General features: G+C 38.2%; 1 protein-coding gene across 5 annotated transcripts in view; it reads left to right on the forward strand.

Moving 5' to 3' along the window:
• The window catches only part of Trpm6 (transient receptor potential cation channel subfamily M member 6), a 172,443-nt gene that overhangs the window by 125,990 nt on the left and 32,786 nt on the right, over positions 1-13,667 (forward strand). For all 5 annotated transcript variants that reach the window (XR_009228196.1, XM_058584000.1, XM_046459452.2 and 2 more), the window contains 3 exons: positions 1,768-1,900; positions 8,382-9,526; positions 9,914-10,023. Coding sequence is in view for 4 of the 5 variants with exons in the window: in XM_058584000.1 (XP_058439983.1) it covers positions 1,768-1,900; positions 8,382-9,526; positions 9,914-10,023 (1,388 nt within the window). In the remaining variant the exon portion in view is untranslated. The remainder of the gene's footprint in view (positions 1-1,767; positions 1,901-8,381; positions 9,527-9,913; positions 10,024-13,667) is intronic.

The following is a 13,667-nucleotide window of genomic DNA, read 5'->3' on the forward strand; positions in this document are numbered from 1 at the left end:
ATAATTACCCTAAGTACTTGTACGAAGACATGAATGGTGTGACTATATTTTATGTACAACCAGAGATATGAAAAATTGTACTCTATATGTGTAATATGAATTGAATGCATTCTGCTGTTGTACATAACAAATTAGAATAAAAATTGGAAAAAAAGAAAGTATGTTCTCTATATAAATCATTTTCAAAGAATAAGTGGGAGAGACTCAGCCTGGTGTTTCCACTCTTTCTTTTTTTAAAAAATTTTTATTTGTTCTTTTTAGTTATGTATGACAGTAGAATGTGTTTTGACATATTATACATACATGGAGTATAGCTTCCCATTCTTATGGTTGTACATAATGTGGAGTTACAAATGGTCATGTATCCAGCTGCTTTTGTGTAGTACTTCTCCATTAATATTAAGAATACAATGTGACAATCTTTTATCATACAAGCTACATTACTATCATTTTTATTTTTAAAAGTATTTGTTTGTTGATTTTTGTGGTGCTGGGGATTGAACCCAGGCGCTTGCTTATGCAAGGCATGTTCTCTACCCCTGAGCTACACACCCAACCTAGTTCGATCATTTTTAATACAAATGAAAAAAAACCCTCATATCCTTTGTCCATTTTGTGTGTTGCTGTTGCAAAATACCTGAAACTATTTCTGAAGAAAAGAAATTTACAATTGACTTTGTACTAGTTTGTACTTTAAGTCTCCCCTTTTACGCAGATTTTATTTTTGAAGATTTGTGACAATTTTAAAAACTTGAAGACATTTTTACACAGTAGAAATATCAAGAAAATGAAGAAAAAGTTATGTCATGAATACATAAAATAGGTATAGAAAGTTATCTATTTTATCACTACATTAAAATATACACAAAATATTACTAGTACAAATTATGCACAAAATTATATAAAAACTAAAATTTATAGAACAGTTATGGTGCCAGAGTAGTTATGGTACCATTTGCAATCAAGGAAATTTAAACAAATGTAAAGATGCAGCATTAAATCACAACTACATAACAGTAACTGTGCTACACACTATATTATTGTTATTATCTTATAGCCACCTACTCCTGTTGTGGTGAGCTCAAGTGTTTTAACTATCTACTTAAAATGCATGAAACACTGATTATCACACGAGCAGTTCATCTTTCCAGTAAATTGCTTATCATAGTAAAAAGTGATCTCTCACAGTTCTTTCAAAATTTTCACAATATATCATACAGAACACGTATTAATCATATATTTGGTTAGACTGTCAACTGAAGGCTATTAGTAGTTAGGTTTTTGGAAAGTCAAATGTTATATGTGGATTTTTGACTGCATGGGCCTCAGTGCCTCTAACCCTCATGTTGTTGAAGGGTCATCTCTATTTAGTAGGTGGCTTTGGAGGCTGAAAATTCAAGATCAGGTGGCTCCATCTGGTTGGCCTTTAGTGAGGATCTTGTAACATGGTGGATGACATCATGTGGTGGGGATGCATGGAGGTGGTTAGGTACACACGGAAAGACAGGAAGCAAGGGGTAGAGGTCCAGGCTTGTTCTAACTGGTCCTGTGAGATCTACATTAATCCCTTCCAAGGATGGTGCCCCATAGTCTGATCATCTCTCAAGGGTCTCACCACCTCAGCAATACCGCACTGAGCCCCAAGCTTCCAGCACATGATCCTCTGGGAGACACACTCAAGCTGTATCCAAACCACAGCGTACCCTGTATTGGCTTCCATTAAAGGAAAGAATAATCTTTTTTTACATATAAAATTTATCACCACAGAACTCTACCTGAGTAAGGAAGATCTGAAAAAACTTCATGATTTTGAAGAACAATGTGTGGAGAAATATTTCCATGAGAAGATGGAAGGACTGAACTGTAGCTTTGAGGAAAGAATCCGAGTGACATCAGAAAGGTAAAGTGTTTATCTCTTCAAAAATTCCCAAAGCCTGATTCTGTTAGAATATCTAAAAGAGTAGAAAGATCCACTTTAAAATCCCAGAAGTTTGAGTTCTCTACAATTTGAATCATTTTTTTAGCTTAGGCGATTTATGTAATTGATGTGTATTTACCGAGCATCTATTATATCTCTCAGGTACTCTTCTCATTTCTAGGAATAAGTGGAGAATAAGAGACTGTCCTCTTCGAGGACTTACATTCTAGTGTATGTATGTAGCGGGAGAGGGATGAAAGAAATGGAAGATATAGACAACAATAAAAAAGCAAGGAAAACATAATTTAATATTAGTAAAAGAGCTATGAAGAAAAATGAAGCCATTTAAGGGAATAGGAAATGATGGTGGTGTGAGGTCTCTCAGAGTTGGGAGTGTTGGGTTGGACTGTTGTAGATAGCCTTGTTCAGGAGGGTCACTGGGAGGAGTTTGAGGAGAAGCCCAAAGGAAACGAGAGGAGTGGGCCAGGCAGGGCCACCTCATGGAACAATGAACTCCACCAAAAGAACACGGATGTAGCCACCTGGGTCCCCAGGGGTGGAGTGCAGTGTGGTTATGAGGAGGCATGGGGTCTCAGGATAGGCAGCTGCCTGACCAGCAGTTGGGTGGTGGAGCTGGTGGCAGCCTGAGGAGCCCTGGAGACAGCCATGACAGACAACGTTTGTTACAAGTTTCTCTGTGAAGGGAATCGAGATGGAATATAAGGACATGATGAGCTCCTGGTGTTTTGTTTCATGAGGAGAAAAGAAAATAAATAAATATGGTCCTGGAAATGCACCAGCAAGGGAGAAACTGCAGAAGCAAGGAGGAGGCAGTTTGCTGAAAGGAAGTCCCTGAGAAGCTCGGTTAATGGAGGACCCAGGCTTTTCCCCCAGGAAAGGAAACGGGAGAGAATATGGCTGGTGCACCTGAGGAAGCAAGCAGGGTGTGGGCACACAGCTCTTGAGGCAAGGCCATTGGCCGAGAGTACTTGTGGGTATGTGTATTTTGGGGAGAGGATGGTGCTCTTGGGAGATCATTCAAAGATTAGAGGAAAAAGAGAAAGATGCCTTGGAGAAAGTGGATACTGAGAAACCTGATGGCCTCCAAGGCATTGCGGGTGTGTTACCGGTTGCAGATGCCTGGCCTGTGTTAAGATGTGGAAGACTGTGTGTGACTATATACATTTTTAAAAACAGAATTGCTCTGTGTTCCTTCATTTAAAAAAATGTAAGAAACTAGTTAGGTGTGGTGGTGCATGCCTTTAATCCCAGTGGCTCAGGAGGTTGAGGCAGGAGCTTTGCAAGTTCAAAGCCAGCCTCAGCAACTTAGTGAGGCCTAAGCAACTTAGCAAGACCCTGATAATAAAATATAAAAAAAATAAAATATAAAAAATAAAAATATAATACAAAATAAAATATCAAAAAAGCTGGGGATGTGGCTCATTGGTAAGGCATCCCAGGTTCAATTCCTGGTAGCAAAACAAAACAGAACACCACAAAACAATAACAGCAATGAAACAAAATAAAATATACAAGAAACCGACTACAAAATGTTTAATCTAATTCTGCATATATTTTTCCATCTATTTTAGATAGATGTGAATTCTTAAATATAACTTTATTTAAAGCTGAATCATATTATGAACTTTCTAAATGGCTCACCACAGGCAAAAGTTCTATTTATATGATTCTGTACTTTTCTATTGATACCATATTTATGTAAATGTGTTTATGTAGCTGATTGAACTTCAGGTCTTCAGAAGATGGGTCCCACAGCCTGGCCCAGGTAGTGGTGGTGGGAGAGAGTGAAGAAAATCAGAAAGGACAATTCGTGAGGCATGGTGGGGACTAGAGGAAGCCAATGGAGAGGATGGGATCCAGGATGACTGACTCTGCGGTCTGTCACAGAGGTAGTCAGGTGAAAGGTGGCACCACCAAGATAGAGCATACACAGGTGTAGGAAAAAGCAGCTTAGATCTGTGGAGCTTGAGATTCTTGGGGCACATCCAGCTGAAGATGTCCAGGAGGCTTTGGATGAATGGATCTGAAGCCCTGGGGCAAGTTGGAATTGGACAAAGAGATCATCTAACTCTTGGGAGAGTTAGTTGTAGGAGTCACCTGCTTGTTGTTGCAAACAAAAGGAATGAGGAAGCTCATTATAGGGGAAGCTCTAACTTGAAAACCTCATCCATTTTCCCTCTTGATGGAGTTGTCTTAACAGCACAAATTTTACACTGTCCTCCTTGCTGAGGTCATTTCTGGGGAGCACATAAATAAGGTGTGGGAAAGAGAGAAGAAAATTTTCTGAGGTAGCTGAGCCATAGTTTGAAGAGCGAGAGAAAGGAGATTAGGGGCCCAGTCATGTCTGCCTGCCTCTAAAGAAGAAACCACCTACAGCCTTCCAGAATGAAATAAGTTATGAACGTGGAACGAGAGCGTGCATTAGGGCCCTGTGCTGTCTTGCACACCTTACGTGGAACACCAACTTCCGTGGTGACCTCAGTCGTGCAAACTAGCTTTTCTTTTTCTTTCTGTTCTGTGGAATAATATTTTTCATATTAAGCATGTTTCATGCATTATATTTGGGAAATCCTGGGGTTCCTAAAAAATGTAAAAACTCTGTCATATTGTGCATTGTGACTTAACTTGTAGGCTTGTAGCTTGAACACCTCTCATCATTATTTGACCACAAAACCTTATTGAGGAACATCCGTGAACAACTCCCCAGCATGGGAAGAGTTGGGGACCCTAGGGCCTCCAAAGAAATTTGCCTAGATCCTGAATGAGTCTCTGAGTAGTTCTATACTGAATGCTCTGGCAATGGAGTTGCATTGTCTGAATTTGATGCCCAACCCTGTGACTCTGGATATGTGAACTAACCTCTTTTCCGTGAAAGGGATAATAGTCCCACCCACCTCAGAGTTGTTATGAGGGTGAAATGAAATAGTACGTGCAGAACCTTATAAAATGCTTGGCACCTGGTGAGCATGCGGGAGATATTATGATTATTATGATTATAATTATACTTGTTATTATCTCATTTTAAAATATCCTGTCCAAAGGCCCACAATAAAAGTTACCATCCTCATCTTTCCTCCACCCTCAGACTTTGCAAAGAGGAATCTAAAATGATAAGAATTTATTTTATGTGTCAGAATGACTGAAAGGCTAGATTAAATTAATGTAGTTGGTGGTCCAGGATTATAATTAAAATATGTTTCACAGGACATTGTGCTTTAGGAAATAAGTACCTGTAAAAGCAAGAAGACCCGATTTGAGGTGACCAGGTTATTTGTCTAACAGGTTTCTATTGTAGCCTGCTACCTGTTGCTGTGAATAGTTGCTGGTTTCTATTGTATCCATTTGATGTAGCTGCAGCTAATGGAACTTAATGAGTCTCCATTACTGCTATTCAGACTGTACTGTTTTTGAATTAGATGAAACAGTGTGCTGGGTGGGAAGGCTCCAATTAAATATATTTGGAAGGGAATATACATACACTTTGTGATCATCCTTGCCAATTCTAACTTTGCAGGTTCCAGAAGGTCAGGAAGCATTTATTTAGCCACTATTGAGTTATAGAAGTTGAATTCTATAGCAAAAGCAAGAAAGAGAGGGTTCTAACCACATAGAATACAATAAGAATGGAAGAGACCACCTGCTTGATTCTCTAATTCTTTTCTTCGAAGCTCCCAGGAAGAAGAGGGTCTTTCAATCCCTGTGCCTTGAGATGTGTTCTAGAGGTAGGGAGTCTAACGCTATTTTGGGACTTTCTTGCTACAGCTGAGCGTTTCAACTCCCCATGGAGTGATCTCTGCTTCTCCCTGTCCCACATAAGACTGAGGATCATTTTTTTTTTCAATAACTGCAGATGGTCATATGAGCTGTGAAGCTGTTGGATATATTTCCTTCCTTGCTGTTTTTTACTTTAATTTTGTTTATCAAAGATTTTCATCATTGAGAATTTGGAACTGTATCCCTCATCCCTACCCCCAAATAAAAGAACAAAATGAGGGAAGAAGACAAAGAAAAAACACTGTCATAATCCAGAGCTCTCTGTAAAAACTTTGGCCCCTTTCCCTTTAGTCTTCTAAAATATTTTCAGTTAAGATTGTACCGTATTGTTTTCTATTTATTTCCCTCCATATCAAAAATCTGTTCTGCAAGTAATTAGATATTCTTTGTAAATATGTTTTAGCTTTTATTATTCCTTTACTTATAAAATTTCATGCCAAATTTAAAAACACACAATGTAGAATATAACAGACATCTACAGCCTGGCCCCTGCCATTAGAAACAGCTAAACAATTATAGATGTCAACATCCATAAGTGTAATTTTTAATGGCTACATAATATGCTATCTCATAATGTAATGAGTATTTATGTGCTTTAGCATTGTGAAATTATAGCCTCTTTATAGATATTGTATCTCAATATTGGTTTGTCACTCTTGAGTTGTTTTAATTTGCTAAGTTAAAACAAATGTTGTTACAGTGTAGATAAAGTCATTGTCATCTTAATTTTCATCTCTGATTTCCTGGTGAGGTTGATTATTTCATCATGTTTTCTAACTTTTCATTTTATATTTAGTAAATTATTTATTCATGTTATTTGGAGTCTTTGTATGTTTTCCTTCAACAATTTTCAAATGTTTTGACTTATTGGAGGATATGAATGCCTTTATCATATTTGTTAGAATATCAATTTTCCAATTTATTTTTGCTTTAAAAATTTTTTAGGGGGTGGTACCAGGGGTTGAACTCAGGGACACTCAACCACTGAGCCACATCTCCAGCCCTATTTTTTATTTTATTTAGAGACAGGGTCTCACTGAATTGCTTAGCACCTTGCTTTTGCTGAGGCTGGTTTTGAACTTGCAATTCTCCTGCCTCAGCCTCCTGAGCCGCTGCGATTATAGGCTTGCACCACCTCGCCCCACTCATTTTTGCTTTAAAATTTTGTATGTTATTTTCACATCCAAGTTTATTTTATGTAATCAAATTATATATATTTTTAAAGTTTGTTTTATTAATTGTTAAGCTTTGTAACTGTATTAGTTTCCTAGGGCTGCTGTAGGAAAGTACCAAAAACTTGTTGTTTTACATCAACAGAAATTTATTGTCTGACATTTCTGGAAGCTAGAAGTCCAAAATGAAGATATGGCAGGACCATGCTCTCTCTAACATCTTAGGAAAGAGCCCCTCCTTGCCTCAGTTTCTGGTGTTTCTGCTTGGTGTGTGTTGCATCACTCTGGTTATAGCCATCTTCTCCCCATGTGCCTCCACCTCCTTTTTCCTGTGTGTGTGTCTCTGCCAGGATTTCCCCCATTTTATCCCATATATATGGGGGAAATATAATATAATATAATATAATATTTTATATATATATGTTGTAGATGGACACAATACCTTTATTTCTTTTATTTATTTTTATGTGGTGCTGAGGATCAAACCCAGTGCCTCACATATGCTAGGTAAGTGCTCTACCAGTAAGCTACAACTCCAGCCCAGGATTTACCCTTTTTATGTGGACATCAGCTATATTGCAAGAGAGTGCAGCCCAGTGACCTCATTTTAACTTGATCACCTCTCTAAGGATCCTGTGTCAAAATAATAGTTACGTGCTGTGGTGTAGGGGTTAAGACTTCAACATACCTTTTTTCGGGGGGTGAGGGGTTGGTCACAAAATGAAACTCCATAAGAGTTATTTACAGAGACATATACAGATAAATATTGATCAACAGTTTCTTCTTTCTTTCTCTCCCTTTGAATGAAATTGTTACACTTAATTCAACTTACTTTTTTCTTTCATAAGTATACGTTGTGCTGCTTTTATATGAATCAGTGGCTAGACAACATATTTTTACGTTAAATTATTCCAAATAATCTAAAAAATTCGCCTCATACTTTTTCTCAGTGTAGGTGTCCTAAAATGAATTCTGTTTGGAACTTAGAAAGTCTGTTTTAACATACAGTTGGAGTTTTTTCTTTTTCTTTCTTTCTTGATTTTTTTTTTTTTTTTTTTGCCCCTAGTTGTTTTTCTTTCTCTAGTTCCACATCTGATTTTTGATTTGGTTTCTTTCTGCAGATTTCCCATCCAAATTGTACAGTGATTGCCCATGGGAGATGCATGTTTATCATGTAAATTAATGAATAAAAATGGAATGATCAGATAATTGCAGAGATCACTAGCAGGAACCTGGAAATGTGGTTCTGAAATATTTGAAAGAGATCATAGATAAAAATGCAAATGTGCAGTTTTTCCTTATTGGGGTCATAGTAGGAATCCTAGGAGTGGTGTAATCATCTGGGCTGAGAGAGAAGACAGTGAAAGGCAGATTTAACTTAGGGAAGCAGCTAAGGTTTAGCAATCTCCTAAGGATGGGAGTAAGAGATGAAGAAAGCAAGAAAAATTCCCACTGGTTTAATGTGTTTATTTTTTTTTTTTCTTCACCTCCATTAGGATTACAGAGATGTACTTCCAACTGAAAGAAATGAATGAAAAGGTGTCTTTTATAAAGGACTCCTTACTGTCTTTGGACAGCCAAGTGGGACACCTACAGGACCTCTCTGCCCTGACGGTGGATACTCTAAAGGTCCTTTCTGCTGTGGACACTTTGCAAGAGGATGAGGCTCTCTTGACCAGTAGAAAGCATGCCACTCGCAGAAAACTTCCCCACAGCTGGAACAATGTCATCTGTGCAGAGCTTCTGGGCAGCATGGAGATCCCTGGAGAGAAGAAATACCAGTATTATAGCATGCCCCCTTCCTTGCTGCGGAGCCTAGCTAGAAGCCAGCAACCCCCAAGAGTGCAGAGAGGCACCCTTTTTGAGATTAAAGACAGTCAGAGAGAGGCCTCCAATGTAAGGGATGACCAGGAAGAGCAAGAAACAGAAAAAAGTATAGTTGCTTCTGGAGTATCCCCTGATAGGCAAGCATACTCCAAGTGTGGCCAATTTCTCCGGGTCCCTTCTTATCTAAAGCAACTTCCTTTTTCTGCAGAAGCTGTCTTGCCTCTGTCCAAACCAGCTGTGGAAGGAGATGCAGATATGCTGGCAACTGGACAGGTCTCTCAGAATGAGGTCCCTGTTCATCTGACTTGGCAGACCCCCGCTGTCTCAAGCCAGGCAGCAGAGGCTGAACCCAAAGGGCAGATTGAGCCAATTGCTCAGATACCAGCCAGACAAGCCAAGGCCCAGCAAGTTCCGCCCACTTTGAGTTGCACACCTGCACCCATGTCGATGGCCTCTCTTCCTTCCCAAGCCAAGAGCATGCAAGCTGGAGGTGGATATGTGAACTGGGCATTTTCGGAAGGCGATGAAACTGGTGTGTTTAGCTTCAAGAAAAAATGGCACACCTGCTTGCCCTCCACTTGTACTAGTGACTCTGCTCAGAGTGAACAATTCAGGATCCAGATCCCAGGCAGATCCCTGTCTGATAACTCAACCAGATGGACCCAGAGCTGTGACTGCTCAGAAGTCGTGGGACCATGGCTGCAGCCAAACACATCCTTTTGGATCAATCCCCTCCGCAGAGACAGACCCTTCAGGAGTCATAGTTTTAGATTCCATAAGGAGGAGAAACTGATGAAGATCTATAAGATTAAAAGTAAGGAGGAAACATTAAAAAAAATAGTCTTGCCAGGTGTGGTGGCATACACCTGTAATCCCAGCAGCTCAGGAGGCTGAGGCTTGAGGATCACAAGTTCAAAGCCAAGCCTCAGCAACATCAAGGTGTTAAGCAACTCAGTGAGACCCTGTCTCTAAATAAAAATCAAAATAGGGCTGGGGAGATGGCTTAGTGGTCAAGTGCCCCTGAGTTCAATCCCTGGTACTAAAAAAAAAAAAAAAAAAAAAAAAGTCATAAGTTCTTTGCATTACTGCCAGCTTTTAAAAACTCTATGACTCTTGAATGCATTATCAGCTCTTTGTGTAGAACAAATAGTCCCCTCCCCATGGTCTGTTAACTTTCTCATGAAAACCAATTTCCTTACAGGCCATTCACGAACCTCAGAGATAGGGTCAGTGTGGGCCAAAGCAAAGATGTTAACCAAGGACAGGAGATTGTCAAAGAAAAAGAAGAAAACTCAAGGACTGCAGGTGCCAGTAAGTGTATTCTGTAATTTAGGTTTTTGAACAATTGAAGCAATGGCTTATCTTACCTTGGTTTTTCTTTTATTGTAAAATATCACATACACAAAATAGCATTGTACTGAAAAGAATGAAAATATGAGTTATCAGAGTGAGTATATCATGATTTATGTATCTGCTCATGGGTTGAAAAACATTGAGTTGTTTTCATTTTTTGGCTATTACAAAAAAGGCTGGCACGTACATTTGTGTACATATCTTTTTGCAGACATATATATTTTCACTTCCCTTTGGCAAATATTTAGGAATGTCAGTTATGGTATTTAATTTTTTTTCTGGTACTGGGGATTGAGTTCAGGGGAATTCCACCACTAAGTCACATCCTTAGCCCCTTTTATTTTATTTTGAGATGAGGTCTCACTAAGTTTTACCCAGGTTGGCCTCAAACTTGTGATCCTCCTGCCTCAGCCTCCTGAATAGCGAGGATTACAGACATGCACCCCCATACCTGGCATGATATTTTAATTTTTACAGAAACTTCCAAACTGATTGTAACATTTTTTAAAAAAATTTTTTTAAAGAGAGAGTGAGAGAAAGGGAGAGAGAGAATTTTAATATTTATTTTTTTTTTGAGTTTTTGGCGGACACAACATCTTTGTCTGTATGTGGTGCTGAGGATCGAACCCGGGCTGCACGCATGCCAGGCGAGCACGCTACCGCTTGAGCCACATCCCCAGCCCTGACTGTAACATTTTATATGCCCATCAGTAGTTTTTGAGCATTATTAGTTATTTTTCATCCTTACCAGTCTTTAATATGCAATCTTTATTTTAGTTATGTTAGTGAGTGTGTGGTGATATCTAATGGTTGTTTCCTTAGTATTTCTGTAGTGGCTAATGCTGTTAGGAATTATTTCATGTGTTTATTTGCTACATCTCTGTTTTTTTTGGTGTGATCTGTTCATATCTTTTGCACATTTTTGAAGTTGGGTTGTTGTCTTATTATAAAGTTGCAAGTTTTTTTTTGGCACTGGACACAGTGGTACACACCAATAATCCCAGGTACCGGGGAGCCTGAGTCAGGAGAATCACTAGTTTGAAGCCAGTTTCAGCAATTTAGTGAAGCCCTATGCAACTTAGCGAGACCCTGTATCAAAATAAAAAACTAAAAGAGCTGGAGATGTTGCTCAGTGGTAAAGTGCCTCTGGGTTCAATTCCTAGGTCCAAAGAAGAAGAAGTAGTAGCTTGGCTGTTTTATGTTCTTGGAATTTCCATATAAATTTACAATCAACTTGTCAATTTTTACAGAGAAACCTGCTAGAATAGTGAATGGAATTGCTATGAGTCTATCAGACAGTTGGAGGAAACCTGATGTTTTAACAATAACAAGTCTTCTGATCCATGAACATGGTTTATCTACTCATTTAGATTTTTCATTTCTGTAATTTTTTGTAGTTTTCAGTGTACAGGTCTTGCACATCTTTTGATACACATATCTTTAAGTATTTCATATTTTAAAATTTTATTTAACAGTTATTTAAAATTTTTAATTTATGATTTCTTGTTTCCATCATATAGAAATATATGTTTATATCTTGTTTTTTTATTCCACATTCTTGCTAAGCTCACTTATTTGAGTAAGTTTTTTATAGCTTTTGAGAATTTTTTAAAAATATGAATGACCATATCATCTACAGATTTAGTTTTACTTTGCCCTTTCAAATCTGGATGTGCTTTCTTTCTTTTTCTTGTTTGATTATGCTGGCCAGAACCTCCAGTACCATATTGAAGAGAAGTAGTGACAAATCATATTTTTTCCTTATTTTTGCTCCCAGAGGGAAAGCGTTTAGTCTTTTACCATTAAATATGATATTAGCTGTGGGTTTTTATATAGATGCCTTTTATTGGTTGAAAATCTTCCCTTCTTTCCTATTTTTCTGAGAATCTTTGTCATTAATGAATGTTGGCATTTGTCAAGTGCTTTTCTTGCATAAACTTAGATGATTAGATGGTTTTCCTTTGCACTGTGGATTATATTAATTAATTTTATCATGTTTGAATAAATGTTTAGGATATTAAATTAACCTTGCTTGGATGAACCCCACTTGGTCATGTATCTAGTTTTACAAATTGTATTTATTTTGCTAAAATTTTGATTTTTTTTTTTTGTATTTGTCTTTTTGAGGGATGTTTGTCTTGGTTGTAATATCTTTGTTTGGCTTTGGTATCAATGATATCACCCATGATGAAAATCAATCAGTGCCCAGTTCCATTTCCCTATATGTTAACACCTGAGAAATGCCGAGGCAAGTATAGAAAGCAAGTTTTGGTTAAAGGATAGCACAGAGACAGTCTTCTCCATAGGGAAGGGGTCCCAGAGCTGGGTATCCAAAGAAGTAGGGGTATCCTGCCCCTTTTATACATTTTAGAATTCCTTTGTACTTATGGTCTCTCCTTGTCCCCTTATCTTGTCTCTTTCCTCTCCCATCCTACTTAGGAGACAAGTGACCCAAAAGGTGGGCCAACAGGTTGAGTGATCCAGGCAGGAAGGTAGCAGCCCAGGAGGCATTAATTAACAGCTCCCTGTAGGGAGGAACAATCTCTGGGGCAGGTTACCTTAGCAACAGGTTGGAGGAGGGTGGGGAAAGGGCTTTGGAGATATCAACATTCGATTTATTTCCTTTCCAACCAGCCCCCATCTTCTTAATCAGACCCAATTACTTATTATCTACCTGGACTACCTTTTTCCTTGGCTTCATCAGGATGGTGCTGAGTTTATTGACTGAGTTGGGAAATATGCTTTTGGTTTCTTGGGTGAGTTTACAAAAAAATAATATTCTGTCAACCTTAAGTATTTAGTAAACTGAACCAGTTAAACCATCTTTGTGGGAAAGTTTTTAATTGCAAATTCTTTTTTTTTTTCCTTTCTGTTTGATACTGGGGATGGAACCCATGAATGCTTTACACTGAGCAACATCTCCAATCTTTTTTATTTTCATTTTGAGATACAGGATCTTACTAAGTTGTTGAGGGTTTTGCAAAATTGCTGAGGCTGGTCTCTAACTTGCAGTCCTCCTGCCTTCGCTATCATTTGTGATCCTGCTGCCTTAGCTACCTGAGTTGCTGGGATTACAGGTGTGCACCACCACATCTAGTTTAACTACAAATTCAATTTCTGTAGTAGGTATAGGGCTATATATGTCATCAAAGTCTGCCTGAGTGAGCTTTTCTTTGTGCATTTCAAGGAGTTTGTCAATTTCCTTTAAGTAGTTAATTGGCATAATATTGTTTACAACATTCTCTTACTGTTCTCTTATAGCCTGTGGGACCTGCAGTGACATTGCTTCTTTCATTCCTAACATTTAAAATATGTTTTTCCCTTTGTTTCATAATCAACCTGGCTACAGATTTTTCTATTTTATTGATCTTCTTGAAACAACAACAAAAAACAAAACAAAACAAAAAGCTCTTAGTTTTATTGATTTTTCTCTGATTTTTATTCCACTGATTTCTCTCTTTAGTACTTCCTTTGCTCCATTTACTTTGAGTTTAACTTGCTCTTCTCTTTCTAGGTTGTTAAGGTAGAAATTTTGGTCACGGATTGAGACTTTCTTCTTTTCTAATATAGGCATTTAGTGCTATAAAATTCTATCTAATCGG

Source organism: Marmota monax, unplaced genomic scaffold, assembly GCF_021218885.2.
Source record: "Marmota monax isolate L192 unplaced genomic scaffold, Marmota_monax_Labrador192_F-V1.1 WCK01_AAM20220418_F8-fsc00059, whole genome shotgun sequence".
Lineage (NCBI taxonomy): Eukaryota > Metazoa > Chordata > Mammalia > Rodentia > Sciuridae > Marmota > Marmota monax.